At 29.1% G+C, this 12,554-nt stretch overlaps 2 protein-coding genes across 5 annotated transcripts in view; both read left to right on the forward strand.

The window, feature by feature from the left end:
• Positions 1-663: 663 nt before the first annotated feature.
• LOC141525753 (uncharacterized) lies at positions 664-4,466 on the forward strand. 2 transcript variants are annotated; one of them, XM_074240368.1, is made up of 3 exons: positions 664-3,403; positions 3,481-3,548; positions 3,619-4,466. In XM_074240368.1, the coding sequence occupies exon 1, from the start codon at positions 910-912 to the stop codon at positions 3,094-3,096; it is 2,187 nt and encodes a 728-aa protein (XP_074096469.1). In that variant the 5' UTR covers positions 664-909; the 3' UTR covers positions 3,097-3,403; positions 3,481-3,548; positions 3,619-4,466. The 2 variants fall into 2 exon arrangements, with proteins under 2 accessions (XP_074096469.1, XP_074096471.1); XM_074240370.1 differs by having other exon boundaries at positions 3,484-3,548.
• Positions 4,467-5,748: 1,282 nt separating this feature from the next.
• The window catches only part of LOC141525751 (thyrotropin-releasing hormone-degrading ectoenzyme-like), a 28,934-nt gene continuing 22,128 nt past the window's right edge, over positions 5,749-12,554 (forward strand). For 2 of the 3 annotated variants that reach the window (XM_074240364.1, XM_074240363.1), the window contains exon 1: positions 5,749-6,311. In XM_074240364.1, coding sequence (XP_074096465.1) covers positions 5,818-6,311 — 494 coding nt within the window. In that variant the 5' untranslated portion in view covers positions 5,749-5,817. The remainder of the gene's footprint in view (positions 6,312-12,554) is intronic. The other variant, XM_074240365.1, reaches the window with a different exon arrangement.

Genomic DNA, 12,554 nt, shown 5'->3' on the forward strand with positions numbered 1-12,554 from the left:
AATATTTTTCTATAAATTATACTTATAAATTCGTTTTTTATTATAAATTTGGCGTGCTACAAACTGCTTTATTTTAAAAATAAAATATAATTTAATAGTTAATATTGGCTTTTATTCTAAGGTAATTATATATTCCAAGTTATTTGATAATAATATACTTATATAAAAAAAACTTAAATGAACTACTACTATATCGTACATAAAAGCATGTGTTTCATCCGTCATAACCAACTTGGTGATTTATTTGGTTCTTTTTTAATGAAGATTAAGTTAGCCGACTTTTATAAAAAATTGTTGATAATTTTTTTCAAACAACCAATGAAAAAAGTTAAGAAATAAAAAATATCTCAAATGATTCGATATATTTGAAGGTGAATTCCTAAACATTTTTTTTATCGTGAGAGGAATTCAACTGTTTGGGTAAATTTATAACTTCACTGAAAATGAAAAAGTTCAATCAAAAAACAATTAAAATCTATGTCTATGTAAGCAAAAAATTGACATAAAAATTAATTAAAAAGTAAACATTCCATGTTATCAATATAATTCATATTCTGTTGTTGAATAACTCAATTATTATTGAGGTTAGGAATCAAAAATTATAATAATCACTAAATATCTTTATATTTTTCAGAATGGAGTTTCCAATATTTTTAATTTGAATCGGCCAAATGGTCGTAAGCCTTGGAACCATTTATCACATTATCAAAAGAGGAAGTTAAGAAACAAATATTACTCGTATTTGAAAGATGCTTCTCAATCAAATCTCTCCAAAACAATGAGTTTTAATCCTGCACACAATTGTACTAAATTTACGCATAACAATAATAACGTACTAAATTTACGCATAACAATAATAACGTACAAGAAACGTCTGTGCCAGACCCAACGCATACCGTGGAAAATAATATGGCTGAAAATACATCCTGTATATCAAACTCCAGTCACGATTTAGTTTCTACAAATACTAACGCTACTACGTCAAATCATACTGCTGCTGAAAATTTTCATGAAGATGTTCCCAACTGTAATCCTCTGCAAGTAATGTCTGTCTTACCAGACTTCTTGTCTGGTGCTTCTCAAGCTATTCACATTGTTGAAGATAACGTTTGTGAAAATAGAACTACCTGTGCAAACGATAATTTAACTTCCACCTCAACTTTGACAAGTGCTCCTGATGTTGATCATGTTGTTGAAGTTAATGTTACTAAAGACGTTCCATGTTCTGGCCAAAGTAGTCCAATTACTGCCTCGATTTCCGATGATACACTAATTTCTGAACCTGGTGCGAATGACCAAATGAGTGATTTTACACCGAATCCATATATTCATTCAAATCATATATTACAAAAGTTAAAAATTAATCACCCCAAATGTTTCCAACAGTCTTTTCAATTAAATCTGGCTGAATGTTTCACAAATAATAAAATTAATCAAACCCAAAGCAAAGCTATTTTAAATGTATTGCATACACATCCGTCTTTAAAGTTTCTTCCAACAGATCCTCGCACACTTTTAATGACACCACGTGATAAAATTGATCCAAAAATTGTCGAACCAGGAAATTATCTTCATTTAGGAATTGAGTGGATGCTGTTATTAACATTATCATCTCTGTCACTCCATGAAATCCCCAACGAATTGATAATCGATTTTAGCACTGATGGTGCTGAGATGAATAAGAATATTCAAATATGGCCCATCCAAATTCGCATTGTAAATATGGAGAAAATAAAGAAACCAATACTCGTCGGTGTTTATGAAGGCTCCAGTAAGCCTAAAAGTTTCAAGGAATTCTTTCACGATTTTGTTGAAGAATCTAAAATAATTATTAAAAATGGTGGTATTTATTGCAATGAGAAATTAATCTCAATAACATTTCGGTGTTTCATCGCAGACGCTCCTGCTCGCTCATATGTGCTTAATCATATGTCACATGTATCAAAAAATCCTTGTTCAAAATGTAAGGTTGAAGGAATAACTTACCTCCATTCACGTCGTTTTCCTGGTCATGGTTATTTACAAAGAACAGACTTGGAGTATAGAGAGCTTCGAGATGTTGACCATCATTTAGGTGAATCATCGATCAAAGATCTTCCAATTGATCTAGTAAAACAAGTCTCTTTCGATTATATGCACTTAACTTGCTTGAGAGTCATGAAAAAAATAATTGGATCTGTTGTATATGGTAAATGTCTGCCCGGAAAGTTACAAAAATTTGAAGAAACATTTTTGTCAGCTCGTTTAGTAGAGTTGCAAAGTTATTGTCCACGTGACTTTGCTAGAATGCCGCGGGAAATTCAACATTATGGTAAATATAAAGCCACGGAATTCCGTCAGCTGTTATTATATAGTTTCATTGTTGTATCACTAGGAATTATTACAACAGATCAATATGATCATTTTTTACTGTTGCATACATCGATGCGTGTCTTATTGAATGATCAATCATCTTCAGAAGATATTGAATTTGCTGACATTGCAATTAAAAAATTTATAATTGATGCCGAAAAAATACATGGGTTAGAGTTTCTTACATACAACTCTCATGGTCTTGTTCATCTCGTGGAAGATTTTAAACAGTTCGGTTCACTTGAAGACACTTCTGCGTTTACGTATGAAAACGTAATGAAAGAGTACCGTGATTTAATAAATAAACAACATCAACTGTTACAACAAATTTATAAACGTATATGTGAGAAGTCGCACTTTCAAAATATAAGTACAAATAATAAATTTTATACAAATCCGAAAGGTACAATGCAGCACAAAAATGGCCCAATAAATGACAAGATGCGCGACAATTGCGTACAGTATAAAAATTTAGAATGCAGCAAATTTTTTTATTCAACAGAGCAAAAAGATAATACAATACAAACGAGAGATGGGCGAGTTGGAGTAATTAAAAATATTATCTTCACTAATAACAAAATTTATTTAGCGATTTCTTTCTTCAAAAAATTGAGGCCTTTTTACCATGTCTTGGATCGACCCTCGACAGATTTTGGAATTTTTCAATGTTCCTGCCTAAGTTCTTCAAATGAATTTATATTACTCGAAGACATAAAAAGCAAGTGCTATCGTATGCCTATTTGAGTAAAAAAAATTATGACTCTTCATACAACTGACGACAAAATTAACAATGCTTTCGTCGTTGGTGTTATGTTATAACTACTCAACATATAATTACGCAATTAAAAACATTGCATTCAATGGTGATAATAAATGGTACTCTAACATGCATATTAATTGTTATTTCAAAAAAAAGGATGCTGAGGAGGGAAAATTATGTTCGAAGTATGAAGGCTGAGAGAAAACGAATGCAGATTTTATAATTAATGGAGCAGGTGGATCCTTTTCATTAAAAGTAAAAGAAAAATATAAAAAAACACAATATCAATTAGTAAGTAACTTTTTCATTAACTATATCATCTGATTATATTTGTTGACAATATAGTTTATACTTCTTTTTTATTCCAGAAGAATATACTCAATAATAATTTTTAAAGAAAACTGGCAATAATCAATCCTTCTATATGTAAACAGAGGTAAGCAAAAATTCCTTAGCTATTTCATACGAATAAACTATTAATTAATAATTATATAATTGTTTTTTAGAAATAGCCACAGCTTGAACGATCACTGGTTTAGGCTTTGATGAACCTAAGTCACCGCCACATTTACGTCAGTGTTCAGAAAACCTGAATTAACCTGGTTTGACCCACATATTGATTTTTACTAACTCTACTTTCCAATGTTTCATCAAGATGTAAAACTTAATTGAACATATTACGAAAAAATCTTTTATCTTAAAAATATAATAATTTTAATTCTCATTCTTGTAATTATACAAGTTTGAAACAAAAAATGTATTTTATTTGAGTTTTTGTTCGATTACTTTTATAACTGTCAAGAAATTATACTTATATTTAAAAATTATGTGATGTAATTAGCGCATAAATAAAGTTAGTATTTAAGAATGAAATAAATTTGCTTATAACATTCATGGCGACAAATATTTAAAAATTGATGTGTATCGTTGTTATTAACACGTAGAAAAAGTGTAGGTATTTTAAAAGCTTTGTAATTCAAAAATATAGATTTAGTTTGAATTATTTCCCCTGATTAAAAAAAAAGTATTGAAACGAAGAAAAAAGTATTGAAAAGTATTGGATTGACTAGAAGATCAATACTTTTCAATATTTTTTTCTTTGTCTCAATACTTTTTTTTAATCAGGGTCAAGTCAGATCCGTTATATTTAAGTTTTTTAATTTTTTATCGATCTTGTTTCAAATTATAGACAAATGGTATTATTCTCTTGTAAAAATAAAATGTTATAACCGATTGTGGTGAGTATCATTTTTTGTCATTGAAGTTACTTTTCCGAGCAGAAAATAAACATATATTATTGTACATACGGCAATCATACTTGAATTGATTTATGAATTAAGAAAATTATACGTATCGTTTTTTATAAATTCATAAAGATTATTGGGTTTACGAAGGAGTTTAAAAGTCATAGAAAATAATATATAATTTTTATTTCTTGGAAATAACGATAGAGCTTGAGTTGAAAACTCACAAAAAAAAATAAATATATATTTAGAAAAAAACGCCATTTGTTGTTTACTTAAGTTTCGAAAATGTTTTAATTTTATTTACAACATCAACTTTCCAGCATTTTTAATTCCAAAGTTGTTGTGAAACTTTTGATGCGAAAATAATGCTAAGTTTCTATTGAAACCTAACCATAGCTTTACTTCAAGAGTTTATTTACAACTTTTTAAGGTAAACCTGTTGTCCAAATCCGGCACTAGATTTGCGTCAACTTGATGAGCAACTTTAAGTCAAGTTTAGTGAAACTGTTGCAAATGCAACAGTTAACGCGAAGTTAACGTAAATTTGACATAAGCTATTGAACATCAACTAGTTGATGGTCAACCTGTGCTAACTGGGTAGTATTTTATAAAAGAAATTTTTTTTATAAGTTACCGCTTGTCGGTAATTTCTTATTTTTTCGATAAAAAGATAATTCTTAGGTTTTTTTAAATTTCCTCTAAGAAAATTGAAAATTTGTGCTTCATTTTATGGTTTTTTTAACTTTGTTGGAAATAATTTAATTAAGAGAAAAAAGGCAAAACAATGTTCGAATTTTTAAACCATGATTAGAATTTCAATTTTAACGTCTTAATCAACTCAATTATTGGAACCCATAATTTGACAAATGTTTCTTAAATTTTCTGTATAATACTTTGTATGCCAGCTCTTGTAATCACTGTCGCAAGCAGTGTGTGGGACGCAGGTTAATAAGGTCAATTATTTAAATTATTGCTGTAGATATCACGCTCTACCAAAAGTTACCTCGACTTATAGTGAACTATCACTAGAAAGTCACAGACATATGATTACAGTATTTTTTTAAATCTAATTTTTATCGCAATAAATTTTTCACCTTCATTGAAATATGAAAAAAATTACTTAATTTAGTTGTTCATTATTAACGAATCCTGTCCTCGAAATTTAATTATACATGAATAACTTTAAATGAACTCAAGATCCAAAAGTATTCCATGGCAGTAATGTGTGTGTTCAATTATTTCTCTACGAACTTTGTCCGGCTAGAAAGACTCTTGATAACCAACAGTCAAGGAGAGTTCAATTTCATGAATATGAATTAATATTAATAAGTTCACGGGGTATAGAATTTCATCCGTTGATCCAACCTTCAGTTATCGGTGTGTGACAGAATAGAGATATTAGTCTTAGAAGTTTCTAATTTTATTTATTTTTTCAATATTTTTTTCAAATGAATAAAAATGTTCATCTTTAGAAAACTTGGAATTTTATTGATATTTATATTTGTGCATCATCGGGAATCAATAGCCCAACATGAAGATCGGTACATTGCAATGTTATTAGCAAAGGTGATAAGCTACCGACTGTCAAATGATACAGCTCCAAAATCATATTCTTTGCAAATAAAACCTCATTTTGATAGTGAAGAATTTACATTCGACGGTACAAGTAAAATAGTTTTTGAAGTGTATAATCCTACGCAAGATGTGACATTCCATACTGCTAGTTCATTAAAAATTAATACAACCTATACGAAATTGATTTTTCCTAATGGCACTATATGGGAACCGGTCACTCAGCGGTGGAGTGAAGTTCTTGAGTTTTTTAATATTAAATTTAACAACGAATTGCCAATTGGGCTTTACGTTTTGAAGCTCCAGTGGTCAGGGTTCGGGGCAAAAGATGCTAGAGGATTTTATCGAGGAAGTGATTCATATTCAGATGGTGAATCGGCGTACGTATCTTGTCAATCAATTAATTGATGGCTAAAATTAAAAAATTAAAAAAAAATGTCGCGTCATGAAAACCACAATCCTTAAAATTTCATTTTTATTTTGAGGTAGTACATGCCTTAAGCGCAAGTCGAAAAGTAAAATCTATCATCGCCTAAAAATCAAGACATAAACGTTTTATTACATTCAACTGCATTTGAGAGCTATAATGTATATTTGCATTGGACAAATAGTACCCGTGTAAAAAACAAGTTTCCTGAAAAGTTCCGGAATAGTTCCTGGTCCGGAACGTTCCTATGATAAGACAATCCGAAACATCCCCGGAACACTTTTGCAATATTCTCGAAATAGTTCCGGAACATTCATGGAACACTTCCGGAACATTTCCGGAAAATCTCTGGCAAATTTATAGAACATCGCTGGAATACTTCCAGAATAGAAGCCCTGTTTTACCGACCTGTTTTTACCGACGTGGATATGGTGGAGGGTTTTTCGTAGGTGGCGCTGGTGATGAATTCTTCCGCCATTTTTTAATCTTAGTATCTACCATTTTCCCGCCAATTTTGAATCTTACTATCCACCATTTTCCCGCCATTTTTTAGATCTATTTTCCCACCATTTTGAATTCGCTATCTGGTGGCTGCTATCCGCCATTTTGACTCTGTTATCTGGTGGCTGCTATCTGAAATCCGTCATCTGGTGGCTGCTATCCACCATTTTGAATCCGCCATCTGGTGGCTGAAATTTTCAGTCTGACTTCCGCCATTTTGAATTTGAGTTCAACATTTTGAGGTTAGAAAAAAGCATCCTCAACTATTAACCTGCCTTCGGCTCAACCATAACAGATCAATAGTTCAGGATTACGCATTTGTAATATGGTATATCCATGTTCTATATATTTAAAATGAAATTATGTCAACTACTTGCGAGAAGGATTTCACGCAACGCCATCTGGTGACAGCTTGTATTACTTCTAACTGCGCAGTAGATGACTCATTCTGTTCTAGAATTTTCTAACTGCGTAGTAGATGACGTCATCAGACAGGTCTGAACCTGTTCAAGGTCGCGTAACTCCGTAGTTCTCTTTGTTCTATTTCTACTGCGTAGTAGATGACGTCATCAGACAGGCTTAAACCTGTTCAAGGTCATATAACTGCGCAGTAGATGACTCATTCTGTTCTAGAATTTTCTAACTGTGTAGTAGATGACGTCATCAAACCGGTTTTGAGGTAGAGGAGGGGGGGGGGTAACTGCGCAGTAGATGACGTGATCAGACAGGTCTGAGCCTGTTCAAGGTTGCGTAACTACGCAGTTTTCTTTGTTCTATTTCTAACTGCGTAGTAGATGACGTCATCAATCCGTTTTTGAGGTAGAGGAGTGGGGGGTAACTGTGTAATATCCTCTGGCTATATAAGCGGCTTGCCGAGAGCGTACTTCACAAAAACGAAGTACACGTCTCCAGTAAAGTACGAGCTGGTGTTGACTACAAGTTGAAGTACAAGTTCTTGGTGATATACATCTTCTGCCTATCAGTATTACTAATTGTAAGTATTCATTTACTGTCTAATCAAAATATGAATTAAATGAAAAATCATTTAATCAACCATTACAATTAATTAAAAAATTTTTACAGCAATGAATCATGGACTTTACCAAGATAAATGAGGTTAATTGTCTTACTGGGATTCTTCCTGTTAAGAAAATGAATGAGTTGGAGTTTAATCGAGAATATAAGATTAACGGTATCAAAGCTATTACAACTCAGTATGGAACTAGGATTGTTGCTAATATAAACGATGAATTTAACATTCATCTACCATCAAGAACTATTCAACATCTAAAAGATGATAACTTCATGAAGAGTTTGAATGAATTAATAGATTCAAACTATCTGTTTCTGCGTTACCATGGTGGAAAATATAATAAATTTGAATTTATTAATTCTAGTCTTGATGTAAAAATGACCAGTGGAATTATTTAATCAATAAAATATTGGATTTCAATATAAATAATTCATTGTTTTTATTTATAATTCCTCACATTTTTAATTTAAGATTAATATTTATAATTCAAATTCAATAAGTTATACTTAATCATAATTTTTTAAGTTACTTATCATAATGATAGTTTGAATTTCGCGCTTCTTGTACTAGAGCCATCTACTATCAGTTTATTCTTAGAGCGTGAAAGCTGTCAATTCAAAAATATTAAAAAAATTTCTAGTTATATATACATATATAGAATAATACATGACTTTTAATTTAAATAAAAGATAAATAATTATTATTAGTTTATAATATTTTGTTATTAATATTATTAATATTTATTTAAATTAAAAGTTATGTATTATTTGATAAACTAATATGGGGTTGATGTGCTCTCTATCGTCAAATCCAAAAATCTTCTAGAGATATATTTTGAAAATCAATACTCAGTTTTTATTTTTAAATGGTTATATAAAATAATGCATGACTTTTAATTTAAACAAATATTAATTATAAAATTTTAGAAAAACAAAAACTGATTATTGATTATCATAATTAAAAATCAAAAACCAGTACGCCATCTGTTGATAAGTATTAATATCAGTAGTAGTGTTGGAAAATTATTTGAATTTAATAACTAACAATAATTAATTCTATTCTTAATTAAATGTGTTAGGATGAAATAATAATAACAATTATAATTCATTTATTTTAGATTTATTGAGTGCTTACAAACCAATCTTTTAAATTTTTTACATTCTCCAAGGCACATAAATCAGATAAACGATCATGATAATTACAAAAATGATTGTTACAAATTTTCATACTTTTTAGAGAGGGACATTTGAAATTATCGAGATCGATTACAATTTTATTATTACAATCAATTAAATTTTGAACCCATAACTTTTTCTCGATACCTTTGACATAAATAATTTTTTTATTACAAGTTAAATAATTGAGAACTTCTTTGAGCTTGTAATATGAAGTTGTTCCAGCATTCCAACTGATTCCATGATAATTTCGGATCAGCCAGGTATTCAGACGTTGATAGTTGACTGGTAACACCTTCCAGTGATATGGCGGTTGAAATAGTGTGCATGATAACTCTTCAATATTATCAATATCATGTTGAATTGTTATTGAGGCCAACTCCTTAACAATAAAGCGATTATCAGCTCCTCTGAATCCTTGAATGTCTAGAATGATCTCCATTTTTACTGCTCTTGACAACGAAGAGTGACTGAATGCCCGGGAAAAAATGATTTTGCCTAATTATATATGGTTATATATAATATAACTTATATATAATTAGACCTGAAAATTGGCCAGGTCTAATTATATATAATCATATACAAGTTATATATAATCATATATGAGTTATATATAATCATATATAAGTTATATATAATTTTATGTACTCATATATAACTACATGTAACAACATTAAATTATATATCATTACCCCTAATTAAATATGTGGTTATTTTTAGGGATATAATATTTGATTTCGGCGTACCTAATCCTGTAACCAAAAAAAAAAATCATCACATATGATTTTGCAGCTATAACTCCGACGCGGTCACCCATCCAATTACTAACCACGCGCAATGCTGCTTAACTTTGATGATCCCAGTGCGTCTCGAAATTCCCGGCTGCTATGCTGTCGTCTTTTAAGTATTGATGATTCTATGAAGTATATAACGTATCAAATCAATTTATCAGAAATATAATATAAAAATTAATTTTATATTAAATTTTGATACTCTTGATTCGCTTATTTCACTGAACCTAATTATAACAACATATTTATTCCAATAATCATTTTATTATTAAACAGTAGCAGGGCAAACCAAGACATCCTATAGGAAGTGCAATAAATTTTTCATTTTATAACTATTTAAGCGTATTGTAAAACATCATTTTGCACTTTAAGTGATATCCAAAAAAATGTTTGCTTAGGTCTGACTATGCATGAACCTATATATAATTATATATTAACTTATATATAATTTAATAATACATGATAATCTATAAAAGGGTAATTATGTTAGCCAAGTTTGATCACATCTAATTATATATGGACCCGTATATAATCAGATCTGATTACATACAGATTCATATTAGTCAAGTATGAGTAGGTATAATCATATATAAGTCTACATATGGTTATATATAATTACTAATTATTAATTAGATATAACTATATATGATTAGGCAAAATCATTTTCTTCGGGAATATAATCAGATTTAATTCAACAAAGTATACTCTATTAAAATACTAATAAATATATCATGTAAAATTTAGGAAATATTATACATAATCTATTATAAGTGTATTACTTCAATATATATAAGCAAAATGTATTATTAATTTAGTATTGTTTTATAAATAATAGTAATGAAATATAAAATAAAATAAAACTTAGCTCTTTATCTGCAATTATTAATAAAAAAATTCAGATCTTATACTTATCTTAAAATTACTAAAGAACATAAAATCAATAATCATTGATAAATTTATAATTTACGTTTGATTAGATATAATTATGTACATAGCTTTACGTTTGATTATATATATATATATATATATATATATATATATATATATATATATATATATATATATATATATATATATATATATATATATATATATATGGTCCTATATAAATTAGATCTGATCAGATCTAATTATATATAGATTTATATATAATCATATATAGCCCTAGATAATTCAGGTCTAATCAGATCTAATTATATATAGATTTATATATAATCATATATAGCCTTAGATAACTCAGGTCTAATCAGATCTAATTATATATAGATTTATATATAATCATATATAGCCCTAGATAACTCAGGTCTAATCAGATCTAATTATATATAATCATGTATGGACCTAGATAACTCAGGTCTAATCAGATCTAATTATATATAGACTTATATAAAACATACATATAATACATTAGTCCATATATGATTATATATATTTTATATAAAAATTTATATATAATAATATATAATTATATATATTTAATATATAATCATATATATATATATATATATATATATATATATATATATATATATATATATATATATATATATATATATATATATATATATATATATGGTTAGGCAAATTCATTTTTTCCCGGGTGATGACTCTTACAATCAATTCAACCTTTTTATAACCCGATCTCTGGATTTTACCCCCACCACTCGATAATCTTATTGGTTAATTATTTTTTTTTATTGGTTTATTATTTTACTTGCAAAGATGAAGAATATTATCAATAATGGTGAAAAGATTTATTTGTATGACATCGGTACATCATACAATAAATTTAAATTCATTTACACACCATCTATACCAACTGTGCAATTAATGAAAAAGTTTAAATCTATGTAATGTTACTAATATATTTCGTATTTATTATAGTAAGGTTTATAATTAAAAATCCAAAATTATAAAAAAGTTTTTCTTTATTTACTATTTTTAATTACATCATGTTTATTTACTATTTTTAATTACATTAAGTTTATTGATTAGTACAGGATCAATAATTTTATTTATTTGTTGTATTCGTCAGTGAAATCGTTCTCCGTCTCTTGCTGCTTGTTCCCATGATCCTTTCCTCGCTTGTCTGGATGCAAAGTCCCATACATACATGTAATGTATGGTGGGTTTGGGATCAAACTGCACCATTAAGTAAGTTTTCTCACAGTGCTGCTGATGGGATTGTACTCAATTATTCGATCGTGAATTATCAAGCAGTAAGCAGCAGTTTGATTTGGAAACTGTACTGATGATTCAAATTCCAGGCGTATATCCACAGGTCCAGACTTGATTGACTCGTTCTGCTTGGAACAGTCAATTATATACAGAGGTGCTTTATTCAGAAAATATTTTTTCGCCAATAGCGGTTCAGCTTCTTTTCCATAGTAAGCACTTTGAAAATTTGTGTACATATCATACATCAAGGCATACTGATTATGCACAATGTTGAGGTTCAAATTTCCATATGGATAACTCTGAGAGTTCAAGAACAGCTTAATGTCGGTAATGTTGCAGTGGTCAAACTCGCTTGCATTTTGATCCGGTTGATTCTTTCTTGCTGTTTGGAATCCAAGGATAACAAAACGAGGTTTCTCAAGCTGATTTGTTGTTTTGATTATCCAAATATGCTTGTTGGTAGCTGGTAGCAGTGGATACTCATACAATTCCCAAGTCCGGAAACTGATTGGGATAGC

The sequence above is a fragment of the Cotesia typhae genome, unplaced genomic scaffold (assembly GCF_013202065.1).
Source record: "Cotesia typhae breed Kobodo isofemale line unplaced genomic scaffold, CoteBio_Ctyphae contig_27, whole genome shotgun sequence".
Taxonomy (NCBI): Eukaryota; Metazoa; Arthropoda; class Insecta; order Hymenoptera; family Braconidae; genus Cotesia; species Cotesia typhae.

Bases quoted from the DNA above. Each gene is read 5' to 3' on its own strand.
- LOC141525753 (XM_074240368.1), top strand. From the start codon at position 910: ATGGCTGAAAATACATCCTGTATATCAAACTCCAGTCACGATTTAGTT.